At 41.9% G+C, this 24,483-nt stretch overlaps 1 protein-coding gene across 1 annotated transcript in view; it reads left to right on the forward strand.

The window, feature by feature from the left end:
* Positions 1–24,483, forward strand: part of LOC308262412 (uncharacterized protein) — a gene marked incomplete at its 3' end in the record, with an annotated part of 63,448 nt that overhangs the window by 1,913 nt on the left and 37,052 nt on the right. The window contains 5 exon segments of the mRNA XM_080694830.1: positions 202–211; positions 17,533–17,642; positions 17,645–17,709; positions 17,713–18,412; positions 18,415–18,875. Of these exon segments, the coding sequence (XP_080550956.1) occupies positions 202–211; positions 17,533–17,642; positions 17,645–17,709; positions 17,713–18,412; positions 18,415–18,875 (1,346 nt within the window).

The following is a 24,483-nucleotide window of genomic DNA, read 5'->3' on the forward strand; positions in this document are numbered from 1 at the left end:
TGCAGGCCTGTGCGAGACTGATTTGTTCTGTTTAGGGCTCAGGTTGCCATATAATCCCCATTTCCGCCCTTCTTCAAAATGTTAATACGTGGTGGTGATTGCCTACCTATTCCCTTCTTCATTCCATTCCTTTTCAGCTTTCCAGACCCAGGGGATGAGCTTTTGATTAACCCTAGAACATTCCTTATATCTTATTGTTAGCATTATCCAGGTACTTATGTGTACTTTTGACAGTAATACTATGCTACATATATCTTCTTGATAGTAATGCCACAATAAATTGAAATTTCCAACTCAGAATACAGGTAATTGTGTGGTTTGTGTGTGTGTTGCTAAGATGGTAATTAAAAAAATGTTATATTGGGAATTGAACCTAGGGGTGTTCTACTTCCAAGCTATACCCCTAGTTATTCCTACTTTATTTAGTTAGTTTTGTTTTGAATCAGGGTCTTGTTAAGTTCCTGAGGCTGTCCTTGAACCTGTGGTCCTTCTGTCTTATCCTGGTGTGGGATGGTAATATTAATCCTCAAAGTGTCTTCTGCTAGAAATGGTGGGTAATTGCTAAGTCATTTTATGCTATTCTTTTGTGTGTGTGTGTGTGTGTGTGTGTGGTACTGGGGGTGGAACCCAGAGGCTTTTTACCTCTGAGCTATACTCCCAGACCTTTTTTATATTTTATTTGGAAACAGGGTCTCACTAAGTTGCAGAGAGCCTCACTAAGTAGCTGAGGCTGGCTTTGAACCTGTACGATCCTCCTGTCTCAGCCTCCCAAGCGCAGGGATTACAAGCGTGATCCTCCATGCCTGGCTGATGCTATTCTTAACATGCCTATTTTAGCTCTACCCTTAGAGCTAACCTTGTCTGCCTGCAGCCAGCCCATCCTTAGTCTATTAGCATCATGACTTTTATTCCAACTCAGGAGCCCCAGTGAGAACCATTGCCCACTAGCAGTGGCTGCTATGGACCAAGGTGTGGTGTGCCTGGGAGTACCTGGGCACATGTTCCCCAGATGGTGTGTGAGGGCACCAGTGCTAGACTAGTCTAAGGACCAAGGCCCATCCAGGCCTGCAATGCTCCTTCAAAACTGCTAATATCTGATATGGTAATGTTCTGCCTGAACATAGAACATAAATTCCCCATGCGAAGGCGTCCCCTGCTCCTGATTCCTATGTGAGGACCAGGACAACAACCTCCGCCAAGAAATGAGATGGCACCAACAGACAGTTTACACAGACAAACCTAACTAACCAGGATTCATTGGCCATTAGTTTTCCCAAATATTTCTCTTCCCAAGATCTGTCACTTTCAGTAGCTCAGAGTCCCTTCCCTTTGTCTTGTAGTTTCTTACAAAGGGCTTGTCCTGTGTTATAAAATATGCACTCGTCACCCAGGAAATTCTGAGGGTTTTACAAACTCTGTGCCAGGAACAGGAGGCAAAAGCTAAAAATGTATTTGGTGCTGTGCCACAGCAGTCATGTGTGGGTAAACAACATCCTCAGTCAATCTTCTTCTAAATATAAAGACTTTTCTTGCCTAAGAAGTCCCGGAAGACATAGGACAAATGAGAAACCAAGCATTGCTTAGCAGCTGACTTTCACAGAAACCATGAGGCAAGCTCTTGATGCTCTGGGATTTGTGTTTTTAGCCTATTTTCATTCATTCATTCACTCACTCATTCATTCATTCATTCATTCATTCATTCATTCATACTAGGGATTGGGGGCATTCTATCTCCAAGCTATACCTTCCATCCTTTTTATTTTATATTTTGAAACAGGGTCTCACTAAGTTGCGAAGGGCCTCACTGAGTTGCTGAGACTGGCCTTGAACCTGCGGTCCTCCTGTCTCAACCTTCCAAGTACTGGGATTACAGGTGTGTGCCACCGCACCCTACTCTATTATATTTTTAAGTTTTAGTATTTCTTGGAACACAGCTTTCCAGGCAGACCCTTCCCAAGGTAAACTGTCTAACTGATTTGATATGGTTTCTGTCGCTATAACACAACACCTCATACTGTTTAAGTTATAAAGAAAAAAATTAAAAAATTCATTTTGGCTCATGGTACTGGAGCTCCAACGTGTGTGAATGGAGAGGAAATCTGGTAATGACTTCTTGCTGCCAGTCCTGAGACAGTGCAGGGCATCATGTGGTGACAGACGAAGCAGACAGCACACATGTGGGCATGCAAGTCCTTGAGTCTTTCTCCCTGTTCTCATAAAGTCATCAGTATATAATGAGGGAGACTCTGCTTGATGACCTCTCAACACCCCCAAGCCCACCTCTGAACACCATTGACTAATTAAATTTCCACCCTTTTACCTCACATGGGGATCATATTTCAATATCAATTTCCAGAGGAAGCAAACCATATTCAATTCATGTGGTCTTATGAATTTAGCAGGCCTAAATTTATTTATTTTTTATTTTATTTATTAATTTTTTGTTGGTACTGGGGTTCCTGGAAGCCTTTCTACCTCTGGGATACACTCCCAGGCCTATTTTTCTTATTTTTGGAAACAGGGTCTCTTAAGCCAACACCGCTAGCTTCGAACCTGCGCGATCCTCGCGATCCTCTTATCTCCGCCTCCCAAACGCGGGGATTACAAGCGTGCGCCACCACATCTGGCAGGCCTAAATTTAAATAGTGAGTAAAGAGCCTTAACAGCAAGTGTCAGCTTATTTGTGCCATAATTCTAACCCTGTGAACACATCACACCACAGGAGGTACTCACAGGATTGCAGACTGCACAAATGTAGCTGATGGGGTTGGAAAGAATGGGTGGGACAGGGTAAGAGGAGGATGGGTTTTAATCTGTCCAGGCCAAGATGGATCACCTGAAAGCCAGTGGAAGAAGAAAAGAATTTTAAAGGTAAACATGGTCAGGTTTTTTTTTTTTAATATGAAAGCATCAAAGGCTTGAGGACTTACTGTGATGATAACCATTCAAATAAGACATCTCTTTCCATCAGACATTAGGAAATATGAAGCCCAACTAGCATTTAGATATATTTTATTGAAAAAGTACACATCTCTCTCTTTCCTACTTTGTATTGTGCTTGTAAGCTGTAGAAAATATTCTCTTCTTAAACAGGCCCCCAGCCTTCAAAGAGATACATGCACTCACATGGCTGAGATTTAGGCAGATTGTCCACTTCCCCTGCTCAAGCCCTGGCCTGGGACAGCCGGTGTTTCCCAGGATGGGGTGGGAGAATTAGAGGAATTCAAAGTAGGCAGGGAGAAATATGTCCCAGAGCATCAATTAAATCACATATATACATATAAACTCACACACACATAAGTACACATTTTCTCACACACAAACACTTCACACAAAACACATTCTTTTTCCTCCTCCTCCTCCTCCTCCTCCTCCTCCTCCTCCTCCTCCTCCTCCTCCTCTTTCTCCTCCCCCTCCTTCTCCTCCTCCTTCTCTTCCTCCTCTTTCTCTTCCTCTTCCTCCTCTTTCTCCCCCTCCTTTCTCCTCCTCCTCCTCCTCCTTTTCTCCTCCTCCTTCTCTTCTTCTTCTTCTTCTTCTTCTTCTTCTTCTTCTTCTTCTTCTTCTTCTTCTTCTTCTTCTTTTTTTCTTCTTCTTCTTCTTCTCCTCCTCCTCCTCCTCCTCCTCCTCCTCCTCCTCCTCCCTCCTCCTCCTCCTCCTCCTCCTCCTCCTTTTCTTCTTTTCTCTCTTTCTCTCTCCCTAATTGTTAGGAGACACCCAAAGCTTCTGTTCCCAGTTCTGGAATTCCTTGGAGCTGCCGGATGCCTGCTATAAGAATTGTATTATTATACTCCATGGTGGATGACAAAGGAAATGACTCCATGTCTTGATCCATTCTCTGTTGCTATGAGAGAATGCCATCGACTAGGTAATTTATTTTCAAATACAGGGGTCTCCAGGACTGTGCCTATTCTCCTGGGTGCTGCTTGAGTCACCAGTTTGGGTGCTTTCATTTCAAGTATCCAGGCGAGGGATGGTGGTAAGCAGCCAAGAAGTCAGGGCTCCTCCAAACTCTGGAAACTGGGCCATCGAGCTGAGCTCTGAAGACTGCTTGTCAAAGTTATCTTTGTCAAGAAACTTCAGAAATTCATGAAACAGCTGAAGGAAGAGACCACAGAGAACTTTCTATGAAGGACAGACAGTGCCTCCCAGTTTCAGGAAGAAAGGGTTTCAGGAAGAAAGGTGTTGTGCTCTCGACTGCTATCAGCTGTCATTTTCAAGCAAATTCTCTTCTAAACATGATGTCTTTCTTAGACATAAGCACACAATCTCTCAGTTATTTCTTTCTTTTAAAGGGGATACTCAAGCCGGGTATGGTGGCTCATGCTTGTAATCCTAGCATTTGGGAGGCTGAGACGGGAAGATCACAATTCGCAGACAGCCTCAGATACTTAGTGAGGCCCTTTGCAGCTAAGTGAGACGCTGTTTCAAAATAAAGAAGAAAAAATTAGGGCTGGGGTGTCGCTCAGAGGTAGAATGCCCCTGGGTTCCATCACCAGTACCACAAAAAAGGGGGATATTCATCAGAATGTACAAGTGGAAAAAACAGCGGTTCTAGATGCCCCTTGAATATATTGTATTCCCTACCAAATAGTCAAAGATATACTGCGGTCAGAGAATTTAAGCAATTTCTTAATGGACTAAATAGGTTGTAATAAGCTACAGCTCCCAAAATCAGTATCCCCTAAGTCATTGCTGCTTCCATGAAGGTGGGTGGGAGAAGCCCAAGCTCTCACAGTGCAGCTGTGCCATCCAAAATACAGTCATTATGAGGCTATTTAAATTAATTAAAATTAAAGCTAGATATTGAGCCCCACAGATACACTAGTTATGTCTCCAATGCTTGATAATAACCTGTGGCTAGTTGCTACCATTTGGGGCTGCACATATTTAGAACAGTTTTAACATTACAAAAAGCCCTTTTGGAACTAGTATAGGGTTTCTCAATCTTGGCATTGTTGCCAGATAATTCCTTATTTTGAGGAGCTGTTCCGTACAATATAAAATGTTTAGCATCAGCCATGGTCTCTACCCACTAGACATCAGCAGTACCCCCAACTCCAGCTGTGACAATAAAAATGTCTGCAGATTAGCTGGGTCTGGTGGCACATACCTGTAATCCCAGTGCTTGGGAGGCTGAGACAGGAGGATTGCAGGTTTGAAGTCAACCTCAGCAACATAGTGAGACCTTTTTTAAAATAAAAAATAGAAAGGGCTGAAAGTATAGCTAAGAGGTAAAATGCCCATAGATTCAATCCCTAGTATTTTGGGGAAAATGTCTGCAAGTATTGCCAAATCTCTGTAGTAGAGAGAGCAAACTGCCCCCTTGGTGAACTGCTCATCTAGAGCAGCCGTCAGCTCCAATGGGGATTTGCCAGGCCCCAGCAGGCGGAGGCACCATCCACCCCGACACAGAGGGCTGGAGGCCAGGGTATCCAGGAAGACACCAGGCCCCTTCTCAATCTTGTCTCACTGTCACTTCAGCATCTCAGCTGGGCTAAGCCCATGGCTTGCTTACAGAGAGCAATCTTAAAAATTTCATGACACCGTGGATGAAGAGACTGAGGAATCATCTGGGAAAGTGTCTTTTAACCTTAAATGTACTAACAAATCACCTGGCTGTGCTAAAAGGCAGGTTCTAATTCAGTAAATTTAGGGAAGGACCTGAAATTCTGCCTTTCTAAGCTTTAGTTGATGCGGATGCTGCAGGTCTGCAGAGCATACTCTAAGCAAAAAGTGACTTTGTTAGCTAAGCATGGTGGCACATGCTTGAAATTCCAGTGACAGGTTCAAGGACACAGGTTCAAGGACACAGTATCACAGGTTCAAGTACAGCCTCAGCAAGTAGTGAGACTCTCGGTAACCTAGCAAGTCCCTGGTTCAAAAACAAAAAAATAAAATAAAATAAAATTAGGCTGGGTGTAGAGCTCAGAAATAGAATGCTCCTGAATGCCCCTGGGTTCAGTCCCGAGTAACACAGTCACTCACATAACACAAAAGGGTCTCAGGTTTGAAAACAGACTTAGTAAGACTCACAGTAACCTAGTGAGACACTGTTTAAAAAAAATAGAGAGCTGGAGGTGTAGCTCAGAGGTAGAATGTCTGGGTTCTCAATACCACACACACGCGTGCGCGCGCGCAAACACACACACACACACACACACACACACACACACACGTTTGATGTTCTTAAAGCATGCACAAAACTCACATTGGAGTTTCTTTGTTTAAATATATACTGTTGCCTGAGTCTTACTTCCAGAGAATCTGATCCACTCGACTAGGACTAGCTCAACCATCAATCTTTTTTTTTTTTTTAAGAATTTCAGGGAATTTCCTAATTTGCAACCAAGGTTGTAAAACCACTGCTCAAGACCAACCTTTTTATTTATTTATTTATTTATTTATTTATTTATTTATTTATTTATTTTTTATTCTTTTTTTCATATTTATTTTTAATTGGTGCACTGTATTCATACATCATAGTGGGATACATACTTTTGTAGACATACATGCACACATTGCCCAGTCAGCCCCCACCCGATTCCCACCCCGTTCTCTCCCTATCCCCCCCTCCTATGCTTGGCTTAGTAGTTGACATCTAGTATTATAGCAATTTATCCAAAATTAAAAATGATAATCTCACATAACAGTTTCATTTGTCTGCTACCAAGCTTTTGATGACTTAAAGATAACATTTCAATATTTCTTTTTGCTTTCTTTCTTACCAGAGAATCTATTTTTTTCTATTTTTTAGGTGAAACTATCATATATTTATATATTTATTTTTCAGAAAAAAAATCTATCCTAATATGGAATATGGACTCTAGGTACCCAAAACGATCTTGAAAAAGAACAAAGCTAGAAGATATATATTTTCTGATTTCAAACCATATAAAGCTACAATATTTGAAACAGTGTAGTACTATTCTAAAGGCAGATATATAAACCATTGGAGTTAAATAAAAGCCTAGACCTAAATTCTTCCCTATATTGTCAAGTTATTTTTGACAAGGTTTCCACGAACATTTGGTGGTAGAAATAATAATCTTTTAACTAAATATTGTTGAAAAATAATAATTACATGGAAAAGAATAAAATTGGACGCTTACCTAATCCCATATACAAATATTAACTCAAAATAGATAAAAGACCTAAATATAAATCTTAAGACTATAAACTTTTAGGAGAAAATCTGGGTCATAAAACCTCACAACATTGAAATTGGCAGTGATTTCTTGGATATGATTTCAATGGCACAGGCAACAGAAGAGTATACAAACTCCCTAAAAAATAAAAAACATTGTATATCCAAAGACAATGTAAACAGAGTTAACAGTTACTAATAGAATGGGATAAAATATTTCCAAATGCTATATCTGAAGGTATATTAATATTCCAACTAGAAATCCTAAAAATTAACAACAATAAAGGCAAACAATACCCTTTAGAGATAGGTAACAGACTAACATAAATAATGAATCTCCACAGATAACCAATCTTAGTTATCTGTTGGATGGAAAATCTTGTTTCTCTAGTTCTGATGTGTGTTACCTATTTCTTCTTTGTAGTTAATCTCTTTGAGTATTTTCTCTAGTGCTGGTTTTGAAGACATAAATTCCTTCAGTTTCTGTTTGTCATGGAAGCTTCTTATTTCTCCATCTAATTTGATAGAAAGTTTTGCTGGGTAGGAAATTTTTGGCTGGAAGTGGTTTTCTTTCAGAGTTTGGAATATGTTACTCCAAGCCCTTCTGGCTCTCATGACTTGGTTTGGGAAGTCTGGAGTGATTCTAATTGGTTTGCCTCTGAATGTTACTTGGCCCTTTATTTTGTTGCCTTGAAGATTCTCTGCTTGGCTTCCACATTGGTCATTTTGACAATTATGTGGCGTGGGGATCCTCTTCTCCGATCCTGTCTAAAGGGAGTTCTATAAGTTTCCTGGACCTGTGTATCAACCTCTTGCTCTATGTTTGGAAAATTTTCTGCTATTACTTCTTTGAAGAGATTGTTGATCTCTTTGGTTTCACTTTCTTTTCCCTCCTCTATTCCAATTATTCTTAGGTTAGCTCTCTTAAAATGGGCCCATATTTCTTCAATGTCAGATTCCTGCTGTCGGATATTTTTTTCTAGATTAGAAACTATGCATTCATTTTTGGAATGATCATCTTCTAAGAGCGAGATTCTGTTCTCCATGTGTTCTAATCGGTTGTTTGTGCTTTGAATTGAGGCCTTTACTTCATTAATTGCATCCTTTATCTCTTTTTGGCTCTCTCTGAGTTCTTTTCGAAGCACCTCTATTATTTCTACAGTTATTTTCCTGATTTGATCTTCTAGAAATCTCTGATTTTCTGTTTTATCGGGTTGATGTTGTGGGGTTGTGAGCATTCATTGCTCCAGTATTATTCCTCTTTCCCATGATTTCAGATGTTTGTGCCTTCTCTGGGTTCTTCCCTTTGGTCACTATGACTTCACTTAAGGTGTTCTGGATCTCGAGTCAGTAGTATCTCAGACCCCACTACTCCTTTACTGGGTTGTATCACAGAGTCTCCGACCCAGAGAGTCTATAGAGGCTGCTTTAGACTGTGTGGGGTGCCAGGTTGCACGTTCTCCTATGGTGTGATATCACTGCCACCGCCCCTCTCCCACTGGGTCAAGTCCCAGTGAGTACAGTACTGGGATTTCTCCGCTGTGGCCCGCAATTTGACTCACTGTTCTTGAGTACACAGATGTAGCTGTAGTGAATTCGGTGCTGCTGCCGCCGGTGGCAATATGGCGCCGCTGCTACACCGTCTGTTGGGCTGGCGTTTTTTTTTTTTCTTGGTTTTGATTTCGACTCTGAATCCCTGCAGCGTGTGCTGAGCTCAGACACTGGGAGCTTTAGATGTCCTCTGCGCCGAGAAATCCCACCTGGCTGTTCCGCAGCGGCTCCCCTCGGCTTGCTGTGGCTGTCCCGTGAATTCGCCGGTGCTGCCAGCAGTATGGCGCTGCAGCCGCATCTGCCGCGTCCTCGGGCATGAGGATCTCCTCTGTGGCTCTGTTCTCAGTCCGCTTTCTCTCTGGAGCCTGGTGATTTTTTTTGTTTCTCTGGTGATGTTGTTTTCTGGCTTTGAAAGGCGCTGATTTTGTGGTAATGGAGATTTGTTGTTAGCGGGGCTCTTAAGCCCCGCTTTTCTCGGTCGCCATCTTCCCGGAAGTCCTCTCCCTTCCTATTTTTTATTCTTTATTTTCAAGACCAACCTTTTTATGTGATTGATGGAGTAACTCAGAGTTCAAGTGAAATCACTCAGCCAGTAAGTCATGAAGAGCTGAATCTGGATTCGTCATGGTAGATTCATAGGTCAGTGCCTACATTTCATATCTACAAGTAGGAATCCTGTCCTTTAAAAATGAGTTTCTCTCAGCCGGGCGTGGTGGTGCACGCTTGCAATCCCTGCGCTTGGGAGGCTGAGACAGGAGGATCGCACAGGTTCGAAGCCAGCCTCAGCTACTTAGTGAGACCCTGTTTCCAAATAAAGTATTTTAAAAATAGGTCTGGGAGTATAGCCCGGAGGTAGAAAGCCTCTGGGTTCCACCCCTAGTACCACCAAAAAAAAAAAAAATGAGTTTCTCTTTCTGCCTATCATGGCTCACACCTGTGATTTCAGTGCTTGAGAGACTGAGACAGGAGGATCACAGGTTCAAGGACAGCCTCAGCAAGTAGTGAGACTCTCGGCAACCTAGCAAGTCCCTGGTTCAAAAACAAAAAAATAAAATAAAATAAAATTAGGCTGGGTGTAGAGCTTAGAGGTAGAATGCTACTGAATGCCCCTGGGTTCAATCCCCAGTCACACAGTCACTCATACACATACGTTTTCCTCTGGTTTTCATTGCTCTCTCCCATTTGAAAACACATGTGTAAACATCTACACTTATATGCTGTGTGGGCTGCTTTTGCTCTTTATTGTTCTGTCCTGTCTGGTTCATGAGCCTGTTTATGCCAAGAATCATTGGGCATGATTCTGAAATCCTAATCGGTTGAGCCAGGGACTCATAGAGCCAGCATTAATGCCAAGTGCGTAGTGGTCACATGATAAGCACTCACTCTGTTTCCCTGACCCTCTGTTCTTGAACAATCATTTAATACAGAACAGTGCTGAAGTCTGCTGCTCTCAGCGCAAGCCACTCTCCAAATGTTCATTTCGGTACTGGCTCATGTTTCCACCTTTCTTCCAGAGCTGGGTGAAGGTAGGTGCCTTACAGAAAAATTTACACCTAAAAACTCACATAGCTTATTAGAATCCTCCCACCTGAAGGAAAAGAACTGAGAGAAGTACTGCCCCTTTTGAAGTTTCTTCCCCCTCTCCATAAGCCTGTTTCTGCTGGGAAACCACATCTACATCACCCTAACCTAATGCTCAGGACAGAGCACTCCTACCTCAGTAGCTGCACAGGGTTGGGGCACAAGACATTTTTCTTTGTGCCGACTAGGAAAAAAACTGCAATGAGAAGGACTCTAGTGGGTGATTTATTTGCACAGAGGGAGGGACTTGCCCCCATTGTGAAAGTAGCACTCACAATTACTGAATGCTCTTAAATGAGGCATACTTTCCAAGGAATATCCATTTGATCTAATCACAGCCCATGCGAAAAGTCTTTTTACTATTCTGATTTATAGTTAACAAAAATATAGCTTAGAAATGTGAGCCAGGCCAGACATGATAGAATGCACTTGTAATTCCAGCTATTTGGGGGTTTGAGGCAGGAAGATTGAAAGTTTGGAGCCATCATAGGCAACTGAGTAAGACCCTGTCTCAAAATAATAAACATAAAAAGGGCTGGGCATGTAGTTCAGTAGGTTGATCTTTCCTAGCATGTGTGAGCACCTAGGTCTGATTCCCAGAGGGGAGAGAGAGAGGGGGGGGGGAGAGGGAGGAAAAAGAAGAGAGAAGGAAAGAAAGAGAAGAAGAAGAAGGAGGAGGAGGAGGAGGAGGAGGAGGAGGAAAGGAAGGAAGGAGTGACAGAAGAAACTAAGGAAGGGGGAGAGGAGAGCAGCGAAGAGGCAGGAAGGTAAAACAACTAGCGCAAGAACACACATCCAATAAGTAGCGAAGTCAGTAATGCCCCAGACATACTGCATCCAGGTGACCTTTACCACTGGGCAAGGCAGTCTTTGTGCACAAGAGTAAATAAGGCAAAACGTCTCCCTCTCTTCATCAGACCTCAGATGGGAAAGAGGAAAGGCAATCTCAGCAAAACATGTCCCATTGGTCCCATGTATAGAAAAAGTGTTGCTCTGTGATGGAGTCTTATCACCTTGTACTCAGGTAACTCCGTCACCTGAAAGGTACACAGGGCTCTTCTTTCTAGTGGCCTGGGTTTGCTCTTTCCCAGACAGAAGCATGCGTGCCTAACAATCACTCTTCCCTTAATGCAAACAATTCCATAGAACATCCGTGTTGGAGAAAGCCACCCCATGACCATGATGGATCAAGACAAAACACCAGGCCACTCTGTACTTGTGTTTGAGCATAGACCAAAATGTGAACACCCCTTCTCCAGGTCCAAAAATAACCAAACAGCCTTTTAACCTTGCTGACATGAGCAATGTTACTTTTTTTCAAATTACACACCTTTAGCCTTGGTCTAGTCTTCTCTCTTTCTAGAAACAGCTTTACATACCTGATCATGGAATCATTCCTAAGAACTCCACACGAGTTTTTAGGTGTAAACTTTTTTGTAAGACACCTACCTTCACTCCACTCTGGAAGAAAGGGAGGAACATGAGCCAAAACTGAGATTGACAGCATTCAATCTCCAGCTGAGCCCTGCTTCTACGAAACCTCCCCATAGTCCACTAACACAAGCTCTGATTTGAAAAATTCTCTTGAGACACTATATGGTTATCCCAGTATGTGTGCTTTCTCATGACAATAACAATTTACTCAGCCATAGGTGTTTTTCTGGTGGTTGTTGGGAGGAGGGATTTGACACTAAAGATGCTCAGCTGTATCTGGCATCAACGCTCCATCATCTGCTACCCACTTCAGTGAAGCAAGGCCACCCAGAGGTCCAGGACGGACCTGGCAATAATTTACCACTAACTGAAGGAACACTGGAGCAGCAAAAGGAAGAACCAGCATCTAAACTACACCAGTGTTTCAGTACATGGGGACTAAAAGCTTACAGAAAACATCTATGGCAAATCTCTTTCTCTTAGAGTCTTTATCAATTCTTCTTACAATTTAAGAATTAAAGTCCTGTCTTGCTCAATAGAAGTAAATAGTTTGAGCTGGGCGTGATGGTACATGCCTGTAATCCCAGTACTTGGGAGGCTGAGATAGGAGGACAGGGACAGCCTCAGCCACAGAGTAAGACACTTAGAAACCTAGTAAGACCCTGCTCCAAAACAAAACAAAACAAAACAAAAATAATAAATAGATAGATAAATAAATAAATAAATAAATAAATAAATAAATAAAAGGGCAGAGGTGTAGTTTGGAAGTAGAACACCTCTGGGTTCAATCCCTAGGACCATAAAAAAAGTGAAAATAAGCCCGGCGTGGTGGCGCACGCTTGTAATCTCTGCACTTGGGAGGCAGAGACAGGAGGATTGCTCAGGTTTGAGGCCAGCAACGCTGGCTTAAGAGACCCTGTTTCCAAATAAAAATATAAAAATAGGTTTGGGAGTGTAGCCCGGACGTAGAAGGGTTTCCAGGGACCCCAGTGCCACCAAAAAAAAAAAAAAAGTGAAAATAGTCTAAATTTGAACAGATCATGACATACAAAATTTGGGAAAGTATATACAATTTAAATTTTTCTAATTTTATTAGTTATGGTAATGCAAGCCATTATTACAGAAAACCCCTGAAATATGATGGGCAGCAATACAGAAATTTACTTCTCATATTCCTCTCAACTGGCAGATGGCTACCCAAGAATTCCGGGATCATGACTCCTTCCATCCTCTGACACACTATATTGCTCATTGGTGTTTCCATTACAACAGAAAAATCATGGACAGCTTGTGGCCTGAGTCTAGAAATGGCACAACAATGTTTGCCTATCATCCACTACTAGTCAAAACTCGGTTCCTGGCTACACTTTACCACGAGGGAGCCTAGTTTGGAACCCAGGACAAGGAAGTGGGCTGCAGTTCCACTTGGTAATTACGAGCCGGCCATGAGAAAGTGAGTAGCCCTGCCCTGAACTGCTCAATGGGAGGCTGCTCCCAGTCTTTGCCCTTCTGCTTATTTTAGTGCACTATTACCAGAAAGCCGAGAAATAGAAACTTACAGGATGACTCAGTGACACTTTACAAGAGGGTTTCAGATCAGTGTTTTGTTTTTTGTTTTTTGTTTTTTTGTTTTTAGTTCCTTTTCCCTTTACTAAGTGTATGGGCAATTATATCAGCCTTTAGTCTCATAGGAAATTTGCATTAAACCTGTGAGTGTTGTTTAATTAACTCCCTAGTGGTAGTTGTTTTGTAACAGGTGATCTAAAAATTAGAAACAGAAGAAACTGCCTGGAGTGGTGACACACACCTATCATCCCATTACTTGGGGAGCCTGAGACAGGAGAGTCACAAGTTCAAGACCAACTGAAGCAAACTTAGCAAGAATCTTAGCAACCTAGAAAGACCCTGTTTCAAAACAACAACAAAAGAAAGGGCTGAGGGTGTAGCTCAGAAGTAGAATACCTCTGGGTTTGATACCCAGTAATGAGAGAGAGGGAGGGAGGGAGGGAGAGAGAGAGAAAGGAGAAGGAGAAGGAGAAGGAGAAGGAGAAGAAGAAGAAGAAGAAGAAGAAGAAGAAGAAGAAGAAGAAGACGACAGCGGCAGGAGGAGAAAGGAGGCGGGAAGGAGAGAGAAATCTAAGGACAATCAAAAATAATTTTGTGAATTTAGATTTTTAGATGCTAACAACTACACTTTATTTAGTACTGCAGTCCCCAGAGGCCCCAGCACATTCTCTGACTACAAGCACATGATTGGTTCAAACACAGTTGTATAAGGTCATCACTGTCATCCGAGTTAGCAGTAATACAAATTGCTGGAGGTTGTAAACAACATGTTCCTCTTCTTAAAAACTAATATCTCAGGACCAGAGGCAGCATCCCACAAAAGAAGACCTAACCTGCTACCTCATTCTTCCACAAACTGCCAACAGCTCTCTACAGTATTTCTCTAGGCACAGACCTCTGACCCTGACTTAAGGACGCCCCTGGAATCCCCTGGCCTGGCACATGTGACAGTGACAAATGACAGAAAAATCTGCCACGTTCCACGAAACTGTCCATCCCTGTGCTCCACTGGCCTCCGCCCAACACTGGATGCCACCGTAAGATCTGGCTATCCTCTATCTCCAAGGCCACATGGACCACAGCAGGGACTTTGCATGTCAAAACTGCATCCTACAAACATCCGTGCACCTGCCCAAGCTGAGCAAGTGTCTGTAATCAGAGCAGACAGCCTTCTCCCTATGCTTCATCTTCACCAAGATGGAAACTTGCCAATTTCATTGAGGGTGTGAAAAATTGCCTGGTAATCTCTCCCATATATAAACAACAAGTTTTTCCGAGGAACCCTAGAACTTCATGGACAAAACTTGGAGGAGCCTCCCAGCCTGAACCCAAAGCACCTATCTGATGCTGCCGTTCATGGGGCACCTGCCATCTTCCAACCACAATGAGGTAAAGGCTTTCCCTGCTTGGCTGACCTTATTTCTGTACACCTTGAAATTCCAAAACTTTTCTTAAGGACCAAGTCTCAGGCAGGCCTCATCCTAAAGGAGCTATCTGACTTGTGGCTCTGATATTGAGGTCCTTTTGGCCAGTTAACAAAGGAGAGTTTCTTGGTGGGGGGGAGTATTTAAGATGGTGTAGGCAGAATTCAAGGAAATCAATGGGAGATAGTGCTGGGTGGAAGGGTGCAGGGCCATAACAACCATAGTAACATGACAACCCCAGGCCTAGCACTCGTAAGACCTGGAGAACCTAGCTGGAGAGGGAGGGCTTCCCCAGATTCTTTTGGTGGAAAACTCCTCCACTGGCAACCCAAAGCCCAGCACAGGGGTGGCCCCAGAACTTCTGAGTAGTGCCACCTAGTGGCCAAACCCCAAATAAAGCCTGCATCTGCAAAGCTGACAGGAAGTTAGGCTACCCATGAGGTTTTGCAATGCTCTGTGCTTAAGTTATGACCAGATGATCTCAAAGTGTGACCTGAAAAGCCACATCAGTGTCACCTGAGAAAATATTGTAAAAACAAATTCCCAGGCTGCATCCAAACTTTCAGACTCAGAAACTCTGGGGAGGGCCCAACAATCTTCTAGGTGACTGTGTTACATGCTAACATTTACAAAACCACTAGCTTAATGTTAGTAAGGGAAATTTTATAAGGGTTGTGATGAGCTTCCTCCAGAAAATACAGATTTCTTTCCTTGTTTTGGTTAGAACTATTGAACAAAAAAAAAATTTTTTTTTTGTTAGAACTGTCGAAAAAAAGAAAAAATTTTGTTCCAAAGCATTCTGACCTGCTCTCTGATCCTATCTGATGTTGTCGTTCATGGAAGAAGAAGATGTAAGAGTAAAAGGGCCTAGAATGCAAGAATTCCTTCTCAGGAAGATATTTATACCTGTCTTGCAAGAAGTTGCAAGTGAGGAATCTCAAAGAAATTCCATCTCCTTTGGGAGCAGTGACTCTTTTCCTGAGCATTCTTAGGTACAATAACTATTTTACTCACTTCTGATCTTGTCCTGCCATACCCAAGGAAGAACACACACACACACACACACACACACACACACACACACGTCATTGAGTAATATTTCTGGGCTATGACTGAGTGGCAAGGAAGGTTTCTGGAGCTCCTCACCTTGGCAGCTCTCCTGCCTCCATCTTCCCTGAAGCAGGAGTAGTCTCAGTGTGGGAATGAACTCCTCTGCAGAGTGGGGCCTGGGGAGGAGGACTTGGGAGTGCTAGGCAGGAACTCACTCAAGGAGAACCCGAAGACTATGGTGAATTTATTTTTATATGTGTGTGGTACTGGGTATTGAACTCAGGGGCATTCTACCGCTCAGCTACACCCCCAGTTCTATTTTATTTTTACTTTTGAAATAGAGTCTCACGAGGCTGATGAGAGTCTCTCTACTTGCTGAGGATGTCCTCAAACTTGTGATCCTCCTGTCTCAGCCTTCTAGGTACTGAGAGTAGAGACGTGTGCCACCACACTCAGGTACTATGGTGAATTTTTTGAGGTGGAGGATTTGAGGGAAATGAGAGGGGTCTATTATACTGCTAGCTTTTTCTCAGAGCAAACCTGAGTATCCTCTGCCCACTGTGGCACTGTTATCCATTATCCATTATTCATATAAAAGAAACAGAATTATCTGTCCCTCTTTTTTCTTACAAAAAGGAATGTTTCATCATCTGTGTTTTGTGATTGAAATATGAATAGATATTTTGAGTCAATATAAAAACAGTTTATATAAAAACTGTTTGCTGTATATTATCATTTTGAGGGTTAAAGAAAATTTTACAAGAATCCCTTTTGGGGTCTTTCCTTGAGCCTAATGAGTAGAAAACATGTCAAGTATGAAATGGGAGATAATACCTACACAGGATGAGAAGACCTCCTTTTCAACGAATAGACACATTTTTTTCTTCCCTTTTGTTCTTATAGAGGGAAAAGAATTTCAGCTCCACATCATAGAAAGGAGAAATATTGGAAAGAGAACTTGTGATCACACTTTAACCTTATTATGCCTCTTCCCCATGGATAGTGGGGGACAATTACAATAATAGTTAAGATTTGAGTACCTTTGCATTAGGCTGCAGAGTTTCCCAATCCCAGCATCCCTGAGTTACAAAAGTAAGACTGATATTTAAGCTCATACCATGCTCACTCATCCCCTGGCTTCTATGCCCACAGGGTAGGTCTGTTACTGTGAAACAGAGTGGCCTATTGCCCAACCTAACTGAGATTGGTTAAATTCATACAGGCATAGAAAGTGGGATACCCTACCAGAGTCTCTAATCCAGTTTAAATGCTCAGGAAACTCATGTTTTGAAACCATTTAGAACTCTCATCAGAATTGTTCCTGAAATTAGGGAAACAAAATATAGCTGGTCTGTTGACAATATGAAAAGAAAAAAAAAAACAAGTACAGAACCCACCCTTCCGTGAACCCTCCTTCTTCAAGTCTTCTGAGAGCATGAATAGTGGACTCCAGTGGAGGGGGAGACAAACAGAGAGAGGAGTTTTGTAATGCTGAGGGTAGTGCTGAAATTATGTTGACCTTAGCAGAATTAATCATTTTGAGTTGACTTAGACATCACTGAACCTAGTATTGGCACCAATATAAAAATAGAATTTCCTCACAATTTTTTCATAACCAATGCTCTGTTATGAGACAGAACCACAGAACCCGGAGAGGAAACATTGATGAAGATAGGGACACTGGAAAAAAATATAGACACATATATATTTGATTAGTTTAATCGCTGGCTTCATTCCACTAAAGGCATAAAGAGAAAAGCTAATTGTGATCTATTTTTATAGTGAGAAGTCTGATGGAAATCTGAAAGAAGATAGCCTGGATCAGTTGAGATGCCACTTCACATGGGGGCTGAAAATTGAAGACAGTGAAATACCTGATTTAGAAAACAGAGTCAGGAACAGATCAAATTTGGACACGTCAAATACAATGTGGGAATGCACAACCTCCTGGCCTACGTGTAACACCTGACAGGGCAGGATGAGGATGCTCTGCAGAGCTTGAGAGAAGCTGAAGCCCTGATCCAGGCACAGCACCCTGGCCAGTCAGACAGGGGAAGCCTGGTGAGCTGGGGAAACTCTGCCTGGGTGTGTTTCCACCTGGGCAGAATGGCAGAGGCCCAGGCCTACCTGGACAAGGTGGAAAATACCTGTAAGACCTTTGCAAATCCCTCCTGCTGTAGGGTGGAATGTCCTGAGGTGGACTGTGAGAAAGGATGGGCCTTGCTGAAGTGTGGGAGAAAGAATTATGAGCGGGCCCAGGCCTGCTTCAAAAAGGCTCAGGAAGTGGAGCCTGAAAACCCTGAATTCAGCGTTGGGTACGCCATCGTCACCTTTTGCAGAGATTATGATGGGAAATTAATTTCCCTAGATGCCCTGAGGCAGGCTGTCAGGCTAAATCCAGAAGATGCATATATTAAGGCCCTTTTTGCCCTGAAGCTTCAGGATGCAGGACAGGAAGCAGAAGGAAAAAGATACATTGAAGAAGCTCTGAACACCATGCCCACTCAGACTTATGTCTTTCCATATATAGCCAAGTTTTATCAAAACAAAAAAGGCCATTGGAAGAAAGCTCTTCAGTTCTTAAAGAAAGCTGTGAAGACAAAACCCAACTCTTCCTTCTTGCGTTTTCAGCTAGGGTTCTGCTATAGAGCAGTTATATTCCAAAAAGGAAAGATACAAGCATGCAGCCTAGAGGGCAGGAGAGAGAAAATATGAACAGAGTGATTGGAATGGCAATACGGGAATATGAGGAGACCTTAAAAATAAAGCCCACATTTGACATGGCTTATGTTTATCTGGCTAGAATGTATGCAGAAATAGGCCAATATGAAAAGGCAGAGGAAATTTTTCAGAAAGCATTCTGTTTAAAGGACCTTGATGATCACACACTGCAAGACATTCATTTCCACTATGGCTGTTTCCAACAGTTTCACTTGAACTCTGAAAACCCAGCAATATTCCATTATAAAAAAGGTCTAGAAATAAAAGAAAAGTCCTTTGCCAGGGGAAAACTTCTACATGCTTTGGAGAAACTGGCTAAAAGCCGTGTTCGCCGGAATGTCCAGGTTGAGGAAAGTATTCACCTTCTCGAGTTTGTCCATAAATCGAAAGAGGAAGAGAATGAGGTTGTGGGGCTCTGAGAGGCCCCAAGGCTCCCTGCAGGACTGAACCCCGTGTTTTGAAGTAGACATCTCTATTCCCCATTTACTCTGCTCAGAGCTACAAAGAGCAACAATCTTTACCAGGGGCTGCCTCCTAAAGCATATGCGTGATACAATTAAAAGTGGTTGGATACAACACATTCTCTGCTGCCTGCCTGACCGCACCTTGCCCTCTATCCTGTGTCTGCACCAGGAGCATCTGTTTTTCCTCCCAACATCCCCACACTCACTGACCACGGAACATTGGCTCCTATGGGCTCCTCACACTTGCTGCAACAGCAAGAGTCCCTTTCCTAATGACAATGCCTTTGGACAGGGGCTTCCCTCCTCACTCTAGCCATTGTCCTGGACCAAGGAGATTCCCACAGGGAGATTTTGCTTTTTCATGTGGCCAGTGCCCCAACCATCAGTGAGATGTAAGAGCAAAAGGAATGAGGAAAGAGGAAAACTCAAGAGAAGGAGAGGCGTTCAGGGGTTCACGTGGCATCCCAGCCCTGAGCTCTGTTCTCCAGGACCTACTGTAGCCAAGACCCGCTGGTCAGTGAGCCCAGACTAGAAACTTATACTCAAACATTTTTTTATACATATGTTCAGCTGCTGGCAATCACAATGGATCTATGTTTTCCGAACAAGTTTCTGGACCTTCACTTGCATTAATAAATTTAAAAAAAAAAAAGACTTTCGCTGCATTAGGGAAAGAAAAAGGACAGAAAAAAATCTGTTTGGGATGTGTGAGCTAAAAATGACATCATATAGTTTTTAGGAGCTTTCTGTATGGGGTGTGATACACTCTCCTTTTCCTCCTGAACCAAAACTCTTCAGTAAAATTTGCTAAGAGCACAAATTCTTTGAGTATATTGTCTTGGTGATTTTCTTTTTTAAAAAAGTGTATGCCCCATGTTTGTATGGAAATGTAAAATAACAGAATCCACTTATACAGCACAAGGAGGACTAAATCCAAGGGAGTTATGCAAATATAAATGCATATAAACACTGCCAAATTCCTAGAAAATGTGAGGAAAGTGGGCTGTGGACACGAATGCCCATAATCTCAGTATTTGGGAGGCTGACACATGAGAATCACAAATTCAAGTTCAACCTCAGAAACCTAGCAAGACCTTCAGCAATTTAGCAAGGTCTTGTTTCAAAATAAAAATAAAGAAGGGTCAGGGATGTTGCTGAGAGGCAGCATATCCCTGGATTCATTCCACAATGCCAAAAAAAAATTAAAAAGGTAAGAATGGAAGGAAGAGAAAAGTAAGGAGGGAATGAGAGAAGGAAGGAAGGAAGGAAGGAAGGAAGGAAGGAAGGAAGGAAGGAAGGGAGGGAAGGAACTTTTACTGGCCATGGAAGTGAAAGGTTGGCTCTCTCACCTCAATCCTGAGGGATGGATTGACTGAAAAAGGGACTAAAGGTAGAAATGGGCTTGGCTAGGTAATTCTCATGATTCTTGGGAACCACTCAGATAACATTTTTTTCCACTTTGTTTATAATTACTCCAAGTACCAGAATCTGTTTCTCTAGCAACTGTAGCTACTTAAGAGAGTTTATTAGATCTTGCCAGTGGTGTGTATAGGTGGGTGCATATGCACATGTGAGTGAGTATGTTGCTTGGGGTAGCATAAAGGAATCCCTAAAAATAAACCAGAATGGCCCCACAGTGTCTCCTGACTGGCTCACTAAAATGTTGAAGGAGGCTTCGATTCATGGAGAACAAGAAACAGAGGCTGGAGAAGGATATAGCAGATCCCTTTATTTACAAGTGAGGTTCAGAGAACAAAGTTCCTGGTCTGAGCCCAGAGTGATGTAGATATACAAATTATATAGCCCCAGTGTTTTTAATTGGATCAATAACAGGCAAGGGTAACAATACAGTTCCTTCTCAGGTGAGGTTTTGCTTCTGCTTCCTGAACTAGATTTCCTATATTGGCCTCCACGTGGCCAAGACTGGGTGACACCATCTTGGGCTCCACGTGGCTAGGACTAAAGCAATTGCCTGGCTATGTCCTTGAAGACGACTCTGGGCTAAAAACCTAGGGACAAGATAGAAGAATAAAGTTTTCTTCTTAGGCTCCCTCTCAGTTAAACCAAGCAGGGACTTTCCAGACAGCTGGGACCATAAGTTAAATTCTTAAAGTCCAGAGAGATAAGTGATAAGTCACATACCTGCTGGAGAAAATATAAACAATATATAGATTAACTGCTGTTCTGCTCCTACATCTTGTTACAATAAAAATTTTTCACTCACCCCTTCCTTCTAAAAATTAAGGTAACAATTGTATAAAAGAATTTGCACGTTCTGAACTCCAAGATTAGAACTGGAGATGAACTCACCAGGCCCTCTTCGGTGAATAAAGAAACCTGCTTTATCCTACTCCAGCTTCTGTCTCTTGTTCTCCAGGAACCAAGCCTCCTGCAACAGAACTGGGTGGTGCCACTGTGGCCTCCGCTTGGTAGGAACCAGGTGGTGCCATCTTGGGCCTTATCCCAGTAGCCTCCCAGTATGGCTGTTTTATCTCAGAGATTTAAAAACTCCCCTGCTTTGTTTAGTAAAAGCCTAATGAAGGAAAAGGAAAATGGCCACCAGAGGAAAATGTAAACAGTTACACTCTCTTGTAGCCCAATCTGTTTTGCAGGAGAAGAATAAAGGGTCTAAAATTGTGTTAAGGAGAAACCTAAACCTATGCATCAAGGTAAATCAGATGTGTGATTTCATCTGGCCACACAGACAAATGAAAAATTTGCCATGCCACCAGAGCCCATAAAGACAAAAGGAAACCCAATAAATAAAAGGAGATATTTATAAGTAGAAGGAGACTTTGTTTTTCCTTTGGTGGTACTGAGGTTCCTGGAAACCCTTCTACCTCTGGGCTACACTCCTAGACCTCTTTTATATTTTTATTTGGAAACAGGGTCTCTTAAGCCAGCAAGGCTGGCTTTGAACCTGCGCAATCCTGTCTTTGCCTCCCAAGCGCAGGGATTACAAGCATGTGCCACCACGCTCAGTGAGAAGGAGGCATTTTTATAAAGAATCTTAAAGACGAAAATACTTTTTGGGTTTTTTTTTTTTTTTTGCAGTATTGGGGATGAAACCCAGGGATATTCTACCTTTAAGCTACACTCCCAGCCCTATTTTTTGTTCTTTATTTTGAAACAGGGTCTCACTGAGTTGCAAAGGACCTCACTAAATAGCTGAGGCTGGCCAGGAACCTCAATCCTCGTATCTCAGCCTCCCTAATGCTGGAAGGGTACGCCACCAGCCACCACGCCCAGCTTAGGGAAATACTTTTAGATGGAAAACACTTTGTATGGCAAAAGCGTTCTTCTAAATGACTGTTATCCAATGGAGAAGAGGGAAGACCAAAAAATCAGAATGTTAAGCAAATTATAGAGGGTTTGAGAAAATTGAAAATAATTTGTATAGGCTAAAACCTACAATAAATTACATAATTAAACAGATTAGAATTTTAAAAACTTTAAAGGTTTTTATCATTTATTTATTTATTTATTTATTTATTTATTTATTTTGGTGGTACTGGGATTCCTGGAAACCCTTCTACCTCCAGGCTATACTCCCAGACTCATTTTATATTTTTTAATTGGAAACAGGGTCTCTTAAGCCAGCAAGGCTGGCTTCGAACCAGCGCGATCCTTCTGTCTCCGCTTCCCAAGCCTGGGGATTACAAGTGTGTGCCACCACACCCAGCCTAAAGGGTTTCTTTTTTTTTTTTTTTTTTTTTTTTTGGTGGTACTGGGGTTCCTGGAAGCCCTCCTTCCTCCGGGCTACACTCCCAGACCTATTTTATATTTTTGAAACAGGGTCTCTTACACCAGCACGGCTGGCTTCGAACCTGCGCGATCCTCCTGTCTCCGCCTCCCAAGCGCGGGGATTACAAGCGTGCGCCACCAAGACCGGCTAAAGGGTTTCTTTAAAAGTCATGGTGGCACATGCCTGTAATCCCCATGCTTGGGAGGTAGAGACAGGAGGATTGCTGCAGGTTCAAAGCCAGCCTCTCTGGCTTAAGAGACCCTGTTTCCAAATAAAAATTATAAAATAGGTCTGGGAGTGTAGCCCAGAGGTAGAAGGATTCCATCCCCAGTATCACACACACACATACACACACACACACACACACACACACACACACACACACACACACACTGTCAAATTCAATTCATTCTTTCTATGTTTAAAATATTAGAGTTTTCTTAAATTATTGATTGGTATTCTCTTTGTAAAGTTTTACAAAAACTGGCCAAAAAGCAAAAAAAAAAGAAAATTTATTTATTTAAGGTAATTTCCTGTTATTTCTATCTTCTATATTCAAAACAATAAGAATTTTTCTCTTAGTAGCATTTCCAAATGCTATATAAAGAAAAAAAAAAAGATTTTGTATTTTCTCAAGATACTATCCTGTGCTCAGTTTTTCAGCTTTTGATTACTTAAGAAACTTGAGTCTTTAAAAAGGCAACGTTATGCTCGTGCTTGGGAGGTGGAGACAGGAGATCCCGCAGGTTTGAAGCCGGCTGCTCTGGCTTAAGAGAACCTGTTTCCAAATTTAAAAAGTATAAAAAAATAGGTCTGGGATTGTAGCCCGAAAGTAGAAGTAGAAGGGTTTCCAGGAACCCCAGTACCACCAAAAAAAAAAAAAAAAAAAAAAACAATTAAATATCTGTGCTTTACAGCTGCTAAAAGACCAATTTATAACTCAAGCTAAATGAGCAACTATTACTTTGGATTATTAAAGTATGTTTGATATCCTATACGCCTGTAACTAGAAATATATGCATCTGAGGGCTAAATATGTTGTGCATCTGAGATTTATAAACATATATGTTTATAAAGTTAAAGATATATAGATTCAATACAAAGTAAACAAACAGTAAGTACTCTATTTTATACAATATACATTGTGTCTAAACTTAAACGTATAAAACAGTTGACAGAATTTTTGAAATTTCTGCCACCTATATAATCTCTGCCATTTTAAGCCCTGGTTTACAGCTGTTTGTTTTGATTAAATAAATGTTTTAGTATTAAATAAGTAAAATACAGATAATTCCAGATAATAGGCTTATTTCTGACTATTGATGCTCATCTTTAAACTTATAAAAAGTCTAGAGCTATTTAACTCTTGTCATTGTTGTTTGCCTATAATGAGCTATAATTATAGTCTGTTGGTTTCTTCATTGTATTGTTTTCTTTGTAAATTCATGAATGAAATCCTAGAGATCAGAAAGAAAAAAAATAGCAATGTGCAAAACCCTATAATCCTAAGACTCCCTCTGGATTCTCATTTCATGCGGATAAATAGGTAGATATTGACAGTGCAGAAATTGTAATGGCAGCTGCTTCTGAAACAGCAGCTAACAAATGACCTTTTAGAGGATACTTTTTCTATCTCCTTTAGATCAGTTAGAATGAAACTTTTAAACCCTGACTAGGCAGAGCCAACACTGCTTGCCAGCTCAAAGCAGATAAGGGAGATGGACCTTTACCCTTCTTCAACCCATCAGATTTAGGGATCAAAGTCTCAGAGGGAGGAAATGAGGTCATACAGGAGAAATAAAA

The sequence above is a fragment of the Muscardinus avellanarius genome (genome assembly GCF_963383645.1).
Source record: "Muscardinus avellanarius genome assembly, chromosome: 4".
In the NCBI taxonomy this organism is placed as follows: domain Eukaryota; kingdom Metazoa; phylum Chordata; class Mammalia; order Rodentia; family Gliridae; genus Muscardinus; species Muscardinus avellanarius.